Source organism: Papio anubis, chromosome 7 (assembly GCF_008728515.1).
Source record: "Papio anubis isolate 15944 chromosome 7, Panubis1.0, whole genome shotgun sequence".
Lineage (NCBI taxonomy): Eukaryota > Metazoa > Chordata > Mammalia > Primates > Cercopithecidae > Papio > Papio anubis.
In genome coordinates, this window is record NC_044982.1 from 30,710,295 (window position 1) to 30,724,334 (window position 14,040).

General features: G+C 39.5%; 1 protein-coding gene and 1 pseudogene across 18 annotated transcripts in view; both read right to left on the bottom strand.

The window, feature by feature from the left end:
- The window catches only part of TTLL5 (tubulin tyrosine ligase like 5), a 294,113-nt gene continuing 280,073 nt past the window's right edge, over positions 1-14,040 (bottom strand). For all 17 annotated transcript variants that reach the window (XR_004184858.1, XR_004184857.1, XR_004184855.1 and 14 more), the window contains one exon: positions 1-652. Coding sequence is in view for 3 of the 17 variants with exons in the window: in XM_031667954.1 (XP_031523814.1) it covers positions 630-652 (23 nt within the window). In the remaining 14 variants the exon portion in view is untranslated. The remainder of the gene's footprint in view (positions 653-14,040) is intronic.
- LOC100998745 lies at positions 6,026-7,508 on the bottom strand (annotated as a pseudogene). Its single transcript, XR_161348.5, has one exon. The product of XR_161348.5 is annotated as a calmodulin-A pseudogene (transcript).

Here is a 14,040-nt window from a genome sequence, read left to right on the forward strand (position 1 = left end):
TAAAAATAGAATTACTTTATTAATCTTTGAAATCAGTAATTCCAAAGGGTGCCTTAGCCTGGCTCCTGTTGCCAACAGTACACCAATTTGTCTCCTCTCTCTAGGAAACTTGTGATCAATGCTCCTCCTTCCCCCAGACCCTCCGAAAAGGGAGGAGCAACTTTGGTGGACGATGCTGTTGGAATTTTAAGCTTGTACAAAGAAAATAAAGCTTCATACTGCAATCTGGAAAAGAAGAGGAAGCAAAATACAAATAGCCAAAGAGCCTCTTTTATATCATCTCTGTGCGGCAGCAGTAAAGGGACAGAGAAGACCTAAGCAGGTTGGGGGCATGGGGCAAAGGGAGGGGAAAAGATACACGTGTGCTCTGATGGGGTATAAAATGCATCAGCTCAATGTCCCCACTGCCAAGTTCCATCAAAACCCAGAAGATCTGCTTTCCTGTTGTCCCAGTGAAAGTCTGCATTGGCTGATTGGCAACCATCTACTGCCACTTCCGCTTGAAGGCTTTGGGGACTTTGAGGCAGCAAAAGAAAATACTATGGACCCCTTGAAGTGCTGGTGGATGCTTCACCCTCAGTCACGCACCCAGGAGTGGTGAACAAGTTGTTTCTCTGTGTGTTTGTGGTTCATCTTTTAGTGTGAGCAGGATCTGAAAAAGAGAAACGCAACCATGAAATGAATGAAATGACAGCATGAGGTTTTACTTACAGGCAGCAATGTCTGGTTTATCTAACATCACAGAAGAATCAAGAAGTGGTGGCCCAAATAAATGAAGTTCGCCTCCAAGTGCAAAGCTCTTAATTTTTTTTGAGACGGAGTCTCCCTCTGTCACCCAGACTGGAGTGCTGTGGCGCGATCTCGGCTCACTGCAATCTCCGCCTCCCAGGTTCACGCCATTCTCCTGCCTCAGTCTCCAGAGTAGCTGGGACTACAGGCGCCCGCCACCACGCCCGGCTAGTTTTTTTGTGTTTTTAGTAGAGATGGGGTTTCACCGTGTTAGCCGGGATGGTCTCGACCTCCTGACCTTGTGATCCGCCTGCCTCGGCCTCCCAAAGTGCTGGGATTACAGGTGTGGGCCACCGCGCCTGGTCGCAAAGCTCTGAATTTTAACCACTGTTGTTGGAAACCTTCCTAAAATACTCCTGGTTCTACTGCTGCTTCTTTTCTGTGGTGTTCTCTTTCCTTTTTTCTCTTGGACAAAAACATTTTATCTTTTGCTTTTCAAATTAAAAAATGCTAAATATGTCCATCTTTTCTAGAAACACAGTGTATTATTAGCATTTTTAAAGTGCATGAAAGAATTCTTCCATGTATGCTTTTGAGTTTTTCTAAATTTTCCCTCAATGTCAGATTGTCAGATAATACTTTGCCTTCTCCTCAACCCCTCAATCCCAACATACACCTATATGCCCACCATCTGGTTTAAGAAAAGGAACTTTACCATTACCCTGCATCCCTGCTAGACCCTCCCAGTTCTTTCCCATTCTCACCATTCCTGAATTTTGTGTTTATCCTTCCCTTGTTTGCTTTAAAAAAAAAACAGATGTATGATCTTTATACCCCTATATAATATACTGTTGAGTTTTATGTGGCTTTGAATTTTGTCACGCTCCTGTGATTACATATACGATCTCAGTATACTACTGGTAGAATTTCTTTGGGTATACACTTAGGAGGGGAACTGCTGGGCCATAAACACTTGCATCTTCAACTCTCTAATGCCATCATAATGCCATCATGTTTTCCGAAGTGATTATACAATTTACACTCCCTCTGGCAGTGCATGAGCATCCCCACTTCTCCACATCTCTACATGTGGAGAAGCAGTATTGCCTCAGTTTACAATTTCTGTGAATCGTGAGTATTCAATGCTATTCCACTGTGGCTTAATTAGCATCTTCCTGATTAGAAATGAGGTTGAGCACCTTTCAAGTATCTATTGTGTATACATGTTTCTTCTTATATGAAATGTGTGGATAAGACTTTTGCTTATTTTCCTATTGAATTGTTATTGATTTTTTAAAAAAACAGTTTTGAGATATAGTTCACATATTGTACAATTCATTCCTTTAACATGTACAACTCAACAGTTTTTAGTATATTATATTCAGAGTTGTGCATCCATCATCACAGTCAATCTTAGAACATTTTCATGACCCCAAGAATAAACCCCATACCTCTTCGCCACCACCCCCTACATCTCTCATCCCTCAGCTATAGGCAACCATTAGTCTAGTCTACCTTCTGTCTCTATAGATTTGCCTATTCTGGACATTTCATATAAATGGAATCATGCAATGGTTGTTTGTGACGGGCTTCTTTCACTTAGCATAATGTTTTTAAGGGTTATCTATGCTGTAGCATGCATCACTACTCCTTTTTTACGGCTGAATAATATTCCATTGTGTGTAGACCACATTTCATTTATCCACTCATCAGCTGTGGACATTAGGGTTGTTTCTACCTCTTGGCTATTATTAATAATGCTTCTATAAACAATGATGTACAAATATTTGAACTATGTTTTCACTTCTCTTGGGTATAGATACGGAAGTGGAATTAATTGCTGGGTCATATGGCAACTCTTTGTGTAAACCGTTTAAGGAACCGTCAAACTGTTTCCAAAAGCAGTCGCACCATTTTACATCCCTCCCAACAGTGCATGAAGCTTCCAATGTCTCTTTTCCATTACAGCCATTCTGGTGGGCATGAAGTGATACACTGCTGTGTTTTCTCTTTTTCTTCTTTTGGTACAGATGGGGTCTTGTTGTGTTACCCTAGCTGGTCTCAAACTGTTCGGCTCAAGTGATCCTCCAAGCTGGTGGCTGCTGACCACTGTGGTTTTATTTCCCCAGTGTCTAAGGGTATTTAGCATTGTATTATATGCTTCTTAGCATGGTATATCTTCTTTGGCAGAACATCTGCTCAGTTCCTTTGCTCATCTTTAAACTTGAGTCATCTTTTTTATTTTTTTATTTTTATTTTTATTTTATTTTAATTATTATACTTTAAGTTCTAGGGTACATGTGCATAATGTGCAGGTTTGTTACATATGTATACTTGTGCCATGTTGCTGTGCTGCACCCATCAACTCGTCAGCACCTATCAACTCGTCATTTACATCAGGTATAACTCCCAATGCAATCCCTCCCCCCTCCCCCCTCCCCATGATAGGCCCCGGTGTGTGATGTTCCCCTTCCCGAGTCCAAGTGATCTCATTGTTCAGTTCCCACCTATGAGTGAGAACATGCAGTGTTTGGTTTTCTGTTCTTGTGATAGTTTGCTAAGAATGATGGTTTCCAGCTACATCCATGTCCCTACAAAGGACACAAACTCATCCTTTTTTATGGCTGCATAGTATTCCATGGTGTATATGTGCCACATTTTCTTAATCCAGTCTGTCACTGATGGACATTTGGGTTGATTCCAAGTCTTTGCTATTGTGAATAGTGCCGCAATAAACATACGTGTGCATGTGTCTTTATAGCAGCATGATTTATAATCCTTTGGGTATATATACCCAGTAATGGGATGGCTGGGTCATATTGAATTGTAAGCGCTCTGTATGTATTTTAGATACAAGTCCCTTGTCATATACGTGATTTGTAAATATTTTCTCAATTTCATGGATTGTTATTTTACTTCCTTGATAGTGTCCTTTGAAGCACAAAATTTTAAATTTTTGAGCATGTCCAGTTTGTCTATTTTCTTCTTTTGTTGCTTATGCTTTTGATGTCATATCTAAGAAACTGCTTATTTAATTTTAGAAGTTCTTTGCTTAAATATCTGGATACTAACTTTTTGCTTTTTATGTATTACAAACATCTTCACCCAGTTTGTGACTTGTGTCTTCACTCTATGGCTTTTTGAGACAGGGTTTTGCTTTGTTGCCAAGGCTAGAGTGCAGTGGCAGAATCATGGCTCACTACAGCCTCAACCTTAGGGGCTCAAGCAATCCTCCCACCTCAGCCTCCTGAGCAGCTGGGACCACAGGCATGTGCCACCATGCCTGGGCTACTTTTTAAATTTTTTGCAGAGGCAGAGTTTTGCCATGTTGCCCAGCCTGGTCTGGAGCTCCTGGGCTCAAGAAATCCTCCCACCTTGGCCTCCCAAAGTGTTGACTTTACAAGTGTTAGCCACTGTGCCCTGCCTGGTATTTTTTAAAGGAGATTGTTTTGTAATTTATTAATTTATAAGTGCTACTCAGGAAAAAAATTAGATTGTATTTAGACATGTACTTAACAAGTGATCTTTTCAGAAAAGGTTATTTATTTATTTATATGTATTTATTTTCGAGACAGTGTCTTGCTCTGTCACCCAAGCTGGAGTGCAGTGGCATGATCATGGCTTACTTGCAGCCCCAACCTCCTGGGCTCAAACGATCCTCTGGCCTCAGCCTCCTGAGTACCTGGGACCACAGGCATGTGCCACCATGCCTAGCTAATTTTTTTTCTATTTTTTTGTAGCGATGGAATCTCCCTATTTCGCCCATCCTGGTCTAAAACTCCTGGGCTCAAGTAGTGAGCCTGCTGTCTCAGCCTGCCAAAGTGCTGGGTTTATGGGTACAAGCCACCACACCTGGCCCAGATACGGTTTTTTAAAAATATTAGAAGACTTCTAGAAAATCCAGGACAGTCACCACAAAAACAGGATGGATTATTTAAAAAAACACACACAAAAAACAGACAACTTTTTTTTTTTTTTTTTTGAGACAGGGTCTTAACTCTGTTGTCCAGGCTGGAGTGCAGTGGCATAATCATAGCTTATTGCAGCCCCGACCTCCTGGGCTCAAGTGATCCTCCCACCTCAGTCTCCTGAGCAGCTGGGACCTCAGGCATGTGCCACCAGGCTTGGTTAATTTTTAAAATTTTTGTAGAGACAAGGCCTCCCTATGTTGTCCAGGCGGGTTTGGAACTCCTGGACTCAAATGATCCTCCCTCCTTGGTCACCCAAAGTGCTGGGATTACAGGTGTGAGCCAATGCACCCGGCCCTGATAAAGGTTTTTAAAATAAAAAATTTCAAACATACATAAAAAATAAAACAATATAATACACTCCCATGTTCTCATCATCTAGCTTTGATAATGATCAACGCCCTACCATTTGTTTCATCTCTTCACATTTTTTTCCTGGAGTATTTTCAAAGCAAACTCAAGATAACATTATCTTCAGAATCTATCTCTGATGAATAAGAAACGAAGGGGGAAAAAAACCTCCCACAATATCTTCATGGCATCTTAGAAGTTCTTAATTTTAACCAAGTCAAATGTATCAGTTTTTACCTTTATGGTTTGCACTTTTTGGTTTTGATTTGAGAAGCCCTTTCCTTTTACTGTGACTGTAATGATCTGGTCCTCTAATGTATTCTAAAAGATTTACACTTTTGCTTTTCATATTTAAGTCTTTAATGCAACCTGAAATTGTGTACAGTTCGAAGCACAGATCTAATTCCATTTTTTCCTACATGATAACTGATTGTCCTAACGTTATTATTGAAGTCTATCCTTTCCTCCTCTAACTGCAATGCATCTTGGTCGTAAGTTATTTCCTATATATAGACTAGTTTTAGGTTTCTCTATTTGGTGTCAATATCACACTCTCTCAAGCATGTTAGCTTGATGCTAATTCTTGTAATCTGGTTAAGACAAGTCACACACAGCCCCCTACTGGCATCCCCATTCTTTATAGGAGTATAAGGATTCTTCTCTCTTTCATATACATTTCAAAAAACAAAAATAAACAACTAATACCCTCTCAAATATACAAATCAATTTTAGGGAAAACTGACATCTTTACAAAACTGTAACTTTTTTTTTTTTTTTTTGGAGACAGAGTCTGGCTCTGTTGTCCAGGCTGGAGTACAGCAGTGTGATCTCAGCTCACTGCAACTTCCACCTCCTGGGTTCAAGCAATTCTCGTGCCTCAGTCCCCTGAGTAAGCTGGGACTACAGACATGCACCACTACGCCCAGCTAATTTTTTGCATTTTTAGTAGAGATGGGTTTTGCCATGTTGCCCAGGCTGGTCTTGAACCCCTCGGGAGCTTGGGTAATCCCCCTTGGCCTCCCAAAGTATGTGGATTACAGGCATGAGTCACTGCACCAGGCCACAAACTGTAACTTTTAATCCACGAACATGTAGGCCTCTCCATTAATTTCTTAAAGTGTCTCTTGATAAGGGGTGTGTGTGTGTGTGTGTGTGTGTGTGTATATATTTTAATCACAGGTCTTACATCTCTTTTGTTAGATTTATTCCTAGGCATGTGCTTTAATGCTCTGTAAAGTGTACCTTTTCTGTAATCACATGCTCTACCCATTGGTACAGAAATATAGAAATGCAATTGATTTTGGAAAATTCTCTGATAAAGCCAATAATCTATTTGAACATTCTTTTTGGGTTTACAATCAAATATGTTGTCTGAGAATAATGACAGATCTGCCTCCTCCTTTCTGATCCTATGTCATTTCCTTGTCTTGGTTTACTTTACTGGCGAGGACGTCCCTCCCACTACATCACTGACTGGAAGTGACGGTGGGCTCCCTTGTCTTGCTCCTCATCTTAAGGGAATGAATACTTTCAAGGAATCCCAATTAAAATCATAATGTTTACTGTTGGATTTTGTAGAGATATTTTATTATTAGGTAATGAAAATTCCCTTCTATCCTAGGAACTTTTTAAAAAGTCATGAAGATACAAATGCTAATTCTGTATCCATTGAAAGAAGCATATTCTCCCCCTTTAATCTGTTACTGGAATAAATTACCTTAGTCAATTTTTACTTTTCAAATTGTAATTGTTTTATTTATTTATGTTTATGAAGTCCTAATTACTATACATGCATTTTTTTTTTTTGGCAGTAGGGAGAAACCTTTCACAGATAAGTGACAAAAAAAAAGGCAAGTAACAATTTTGTACAAGAAATTTAACACATTTTGTACAAGGTCTTCGCTTTGCTGACATCATCTGTACAAAGTCTTCTTAGTTTACTTGACTGTTACCATCAGTATCTGCTTCCCTGATAATTTCATCAACTTCTTCAACTGTTAACTTCTCTCCAAGGTTTGTCATCACATGGTGAAGTTCTGCAGCACTAATAGAGCCATTGCCATCCTTCTCAAACACACTGAATGTTTCTCTAATTTCTTCTTCACTGTCTGTGTCTTTTATTTTTCTTGCCATCATTGTCAGAAATTCACGGAAGTCAACTGTGCCATTACCATTGGGCATCTACTTCACTAATCATGTCCTGTAACTCTGCTTCTGTGGGATTCTGCCCAAGAGACGTCATTACAGCTCCCAATTCCTTTGTTGTTATAGTTCCATCACCATCTTTGTCAAATAGTGAAAAAGCTTCTTTGAATTCTGCAATCTGCTCTTCAGTCAGTTGGCCAACCATGCTGCTAGCGCAACCAGTTTCTGAGACGTGACTACACAACCACTCAGTTGGCACTCAGACTAATGTCAATTTCTAAATATTAAACAACTGTTGGCCAGGCACAGTGGCTCGCGCCTGTAATCCCAGCAATTTGGGAGGTCAAGGCAGGTAGATCACGAGATCAGAAGATCGAGACAATCCTGGCTAACATGGTGAAGCCCCGTCTCTACTAAAAATACAAAACTTAGCTGGGTGTGCTGGTACGCACCTGTAATCCCAGCTACTTGGGAGGCTGAGGCAGGATTATTGCCTGAATCTGGGAGGCGGAGGTTGCAGTGAGCTGAGATCACACCACTGCACTCCAGACTGGATGACAGAGCAAGACTCCGTCTCAAAAACAAAACGAAACAAAACAAAACACCAAAAAGAACAATTGTTGAATCTCTGGGATAAACCTAACTTGGTCATGATGCATTCACTTTTTAAACATTATTAGATTCAAGTTGCTATTATTCTATTGGGAATTTTTTGCCTTTTTTTTTGAGACAGAGTCTCATTCTGTCACCCAGGCTGGAGTACGGAAGTGTGATCTCGGCTCACTGCAAACTCCACCTCCCAGGTTCAAGCGTTTCTCTTAGAGAGTCTCAGTCTCCCAAGTAGATGGGATTACAGTCACCCACCACCATGCTGGGCTAATTTTTGTATTTTTAGTAGAGACGAGATTCACAACGTTGGCCAGGCTGGTCTTGAACTCCTGACCTCAAATGATCCACCTGGCTTGGCCTCCCAAAGTGCTGGGATTACAGGCATGAGCCACCGTCCCTGGCCTGAATTTTTGCATTTTTATCCACAATTAAGAATGTCTTGCAATTTTAAAACGTTTTCTGTAGACTGTCCTTGCCAGGTTTTGATATTAAGATAATAGAGTTGGAAAGTGTTCCCTCTTTTCTTATACTCTGGAATAGTTTGTAGACTGAAATATTTGTTCCTTGAATGTTTTGGTAGGACTCACCAGTAAAACATAAAAGCCTAGTAATTAATTTGTGGGAAGATTTTTGTTCTTGATTCAGTTTCCATAATAATTAAAGGAATATTTGGATTTTGTATTTCTCCTTGAGTAAATATTTGTAAGTTAAATATTAAAATTGTATTCATCTCACCAAAGTTCTAAAAATATATCAGCATATCATCATAAAGTTATTCACAATATCTTCCTGCAATCTGTTTAATCTCCGAAGTATGTATAATAATGTCTCTAACTCATTCCTCTCAACTGTATGTTTATTTTCCTCTAGATCTTTATTATCATTTTTTGTTTTTACTTTCTTTTGACTTATTTTGTTTTTCTTTTTTTTTAACTACTTAAACCAGATACTTGGCACATTAACTTTCAGCTCCTCCTCTTCTCTCACTGCAATCATAAATTTTCCTTTAGGTATTACTTTATCTACATTTCTTAATTTTTTATATTAAACAACATTTTAAAACTATTACTATTATTCTTATTTTTTTTTGAGATGGAATTTCACTCTTGTCACCCAGGCTGGAGTGCAATGGCGCAATCTCAGCTCACTGCAACCTCCACCTCTCAGGTTCAAGCCATTCTTCTGCCTTAGCCTCCCGAGTAGCTAGGATTACTGGTGCCCACTACCATACCTGGCTAATTTTTGTATTTTTAGTAGAGACAGGGTTTCAGCATGTTGGCCAGGCTGGTCTCAAACTCCTGACCTCAGGCGATCTACCCGCCTTGGCCTTCCAAAGTGCAGGGATTACAGGTATAAACCACTGTGCCCCACCAATTACGATTTTTAAATTAGTTAACTCTTTTCTTAATTTCCAAAAATATGAGGATTTTTCCAGTATCTTTTTGTCAAGGTGGTGGTCAAGGAACATAGTGTTTGAAATGTGATTTAAGGCCTACTACATAGTTTCTGCAACTCCCCCATAGAAGCTTGCAAAGAATGTGCATTATGCAGTTATTTAGTGTGATGTTCTATACATGCCTATGAGATCAAGCCTGTTAATGATGTAGACAAAATTTCCATTTTGTTTTTCCCTGTTGCCCAGGCTGGAGTGCAGTGGCATGAACACAGTTCACTGCAGCCTAAATCTCCTGGGCTCAAGTGATCCCCATGCCTCAGCCTCCCATGTGGCTGGGACCACAGGCACACACCACCATGCCCAGCTAATTTTTCAATTTTTTTGGAGAGACAGGATCTCACTTTGTTGCCCAGGCTGGCCTCAAACTCCTGGGCTCAAGTGATCTTCCTGCCTCAGCCTCCCAAAGTGCTAGGTTTATGGGTGTGAACCACTATGCACAGCCTCTTAAATTTTCTTATTATCAGAAACATTACTTCTTATCAGACTGCTCAATCTAGCAATTACTGAGTTACATTAAAACCTTCCAATATAAAGCTAGATTTACCTATTTTTCTTATGGTTCTGTTAATTTTTTGCCCAATGTACTTTTCATACATATGTATTTATTACATAAAAAAAATTAAATATACTAAAGTAAGTTAATAAGAAAAGGTTGAGCACTTTCTTGGTGAACCTTTAGCCATAATGTAGTGACCCTCTTTATTTTTTGTTATGCTTTTTGCCTGAAAATCTATTTTGTCTGATAAATATAGCTACATCAGCTTTCTTTTTTTTTTTTTAATTATACTTTAAGTTCCAGGGTACATGTGCACAACGTGTACGTTTGTTACATATGTACACATGTGCCATGTTGGTGTGCTGCACCCATTAACTCATCATTTACATTAGGTATATCTCCTAATGCTATCCCTCCTTCCTCCTCCCACAATAGGACCTGGTGTGTGATGATCCCCTTCCTGTGTCCAAGTGATCTCATTGTTCAATTCCCACCTATGAGTGAGAACATGCGGTATTTGGTTTTCTGTTGTTGTGATAGTTTGTTGAGAATGATGGTTTCCAGCTGCATCCATGTCCCTACAAACGACACGAACTCATCCTTTTTTATGGCTGCATAGTATTCCATGGTGTATATGTACCACATTTCAGTCTGTCACTGATGGTCATTTGGGTTGGTTCCAAGTCTTTGCTATTGTGAATAGTGCCGCAATAAACATACGTGTGCATGTGTCTTTATAGCAGCATGACTTATAATCCTTTGGGTATATCCCCAGTAATGGGATGGCTGGGTCAAATGGTATTTCTAGTTCTAGATCCTTGAGGAATCACCACACTGTCTTCCACAATGGTTGAACTAGTTTACACTCCTACCAACAGTGTAAAAGTGTTCCTATTTCTTCACATCCTCTCCAGCACCTGTTGTTTCCTGATTTTTTAATGATTGCCATTCTAACTGGTGTGAGATGGTATCTCATTGTGGTTTTGATTTGCATTTCTCTGACGGTGAGTGACGATGAGCATTTTTTCATGTGTCTGTTGGCTGTATGCATGTCTTCTTTTGAGAAGTGTTGTTCATATCCTTTGCCCACTTTTTGATGGGGTTGTTTTTTTCTTGTAAATTTGATTGAGTTCTTTATAGGTTCTGGATATTAGCCCTTTGTCAGATGAGTAGATTGCAAAAATTTTCTCCCATTCTGTAGGTTGCCTGTTCACTCTGATGGTAATTTCTTTTACTGTGCAGAAGCTCTTTAGTTTAATTAGATCCCATTTGTCAATTTTGGCTTTTGTTGCCATTGCTTTTGGTGTTTTAGATATGAAGTCCTTGCCCATGCCTATGTCCTGAATGGTATTACCTAGGTTTTCTTCTAGGGTTTTTATGGTTTTAGATCTAACATTTAAGTCTCTAATCCATCTTGAATTAATTTTCGTATAAGGAGTAAGGAAAGGATCCAGTTTCAGCTTTCTACTTATGGCTAGCCAATTTTCCCAGCGCCATTTATTAAATAGGGAATCCTTTCCCCATTTCTCGTTTTTGTCAGGTTTGTCAAAGATCAGATGGCTGTAGATGTGTGGTATTATTTCTGAGGGCTCTGTTCTGTTCCATTGGTCTATATCTCTGTTTTGGTACTGGTACCATGCTGTTTTGGTTACTGTAGTCTTGTAGTATAGTTTGAAGTCAGGTAGCATGATGCCTCCAGCTTTGTTCTTTTGGCTTAGGATTGTCTTGGCAATGCAGGGTCTTTTTTGGTTCCACATGAACTTTAGAGCAGTTTTTTTCCAATTCTGTGAAGAAAGTCATTGGTAGCTTAATGGGGATGGCATTGAATCTATAAATTACCTTGGGCAGTATGGCCATTTTCACAATATTGATTCTTCCTATCCATGAGCATGGTATGTTCTTCCATTTGTTTGTGTCCTCTTTTATTTCACTGAGCAGTGGTTTGTAGTTCTCCTTGAAGAGGTCCTTTACATCCCTTGTAAGTTGGATTCCTAGGTATTTTATTCTCTTTGAAGCTATTGTGAATGGGAGTTCATTCATGATTTGGCTCTCTGTTCGTCTGTTGTTGGTGTATAAGAATGCTTGTGATTTTTGCACATTGATTTTGTATCCTGAGACTTTGCTGAAGTTTCTTATCAGCTTAAGGAGATTTTGGGCTGAGACAATGGGGTTTTCTAACTATACAATCATGTCATCTGCAAACAGGGACAATTTGACTTCTTCTTTTCCTAACTGAATACCCTTTATTTCTTTCTCTTGCCTGATTGCCCTAGCCAGAACTTCCAAAACTATGTTGAATTGGAGTGGTGAGAGAGGGCATCCCTGTCTTGTGCTAGATTTCAAAGGGAATGCTTCCAGTTTTTGCCCATTCAGTATGATATTGGCTGTGGGTTTGTCATAAATAGCTCTTATTATTTTGAGATACGTTCCATCAATACCGAATTTATTGAGAGTTTTTAGCATGAAGGGCTGTTGAATGTTATTGAAGGCCTTTTCTGCATCTATTGAGATAATCATGTGGTTTTTGTCTTTGGTTCTGTTTATATGCTGGATTACGTTTATTGATTTGCGTATGGCCATTACGTAATGGTAAAGGGATCAATTCAGCAGGAAGAGCTAACTATCCTAAATATATATGCACCCAATAGAGGTACATCAGCTTTCTTTTGGTTGGTATTTCCCCAATATATCTTTTTCCAACCTTTTTCTTTCATCCTTTCTATATGCCTATGTTTAAGATTTTCTTGTTTTAATAGCCTAAAAGTAGATTTTTAGAAAATTCCAGGCTGACAATATAACTATTTCTGGTTGGCCATTTTCCCTTCCCTCCACTGCTCCCACCTTGTCCCTGCCTGATGTAGCAGCCACAGCCATCCTGTGAAACCCTCTGCTCAGAACCCCTTGATGGCTACCACTACACTCAGAAGACAAGTGCAAGTCCTCTCCTTGGCCCCCAGGGCCTGCATGATCTGGCCCCTTGTCATCTCTCAGCCTCATCTGTTCTCACTCTCCTCTGCTCTCTCATGCAACACGACAGCTCCACTTGAATTTCCCAATCACAGCAGCCACATCCCTCCCTCCAGGCATGTGCTCCCACTGTTCCCTCCACCTGGAATTCCCTTCTATCCATATCTGCCGGCTTATTCCCTCTTATTGAGTTCTTACTGCAAAGGCCATGTTCTCTACCTCCCCATTCTCTACCTTCTTTCACTGCTTTTTCTTTTTTTCCTCTCTAGAACATTTCCCACCATCTCATGTACTGTTTGTGTTACTTATTTGGTCTGTTGTTTGTCTCTCCTATTGGGGATTTTTGGCTGTTTTGCTCACTGCTCTACGGCTTGTGCCTAGTGCCTAGAATAGTGCTGAACACACAGAAGATGCTTGGTCCATATTTGTTGCATTCATGAATCAGTCTTTGACTTTCACTGGAACATTGAATCGACTTGAATCGACTCACATTTTGGAAAGGACCAATGCTTTTATTTGTTTGTACTGTTTTAATCTGTGCTTTCTATTTGTTTTACCTCTTCCATGTTTCATTTTCCTCTTTGTGGATTTATCTCATTCCACTTTCTCTCTGCTACTTTGGAAGTTTTTTATTTTTTTAAATACTTTATTCATTTAACAATTGTAATATGTAAACTATGTAAAGCTAAAATTCATCAATAACCTTAACTTTTCACTGTACAGTATGAACTTAGATGACTTTAATTTTAAACCATCTGCTCTCCTTGATTTACATGATATGGTGGTTTGGATATTTTCGTTTTCTTTTTAACCTCACAAGAACATTATCATCATTTTGTTGCTCATTATGTTGTCCCCAATTCCTCCTGCATTTCAGGCCTTTCTTCTGGTATTATAATACCTTCCTCTGTCTGAAATACATTCTTTAGACTCCTTGGCAAAGGTCTACTAGTGACAAACTCTTTTGGGTGTTATGTGTTGGAAAATGTGTTTCATCCTCATTGATGAAAGATATTTTTGCTTAGAATACATCTATGGTTTAGTAAGTATTTCCTTTCCTCAGTGGCAATATTACACGGTATTTTTGTTTCCATTTTGCTGCTGAGAAGTTAGCTGTCAATCAGACTGGAATTGCTCTGGTAATCCTTCCACTCCCTCCAGGTGCTTTAACATCTTTTGACCTTATTGCTCTAAAGTATGATGTGTCTAGGTGTGGATTCCTTGTGAACCACTGCAATATGTGTATCTTTCACTAGTTCTGGAAAATTTTCAGCCATTATCTCTTCAAATATTGTCCCTTTCCATTTTTTCTTTCCAGA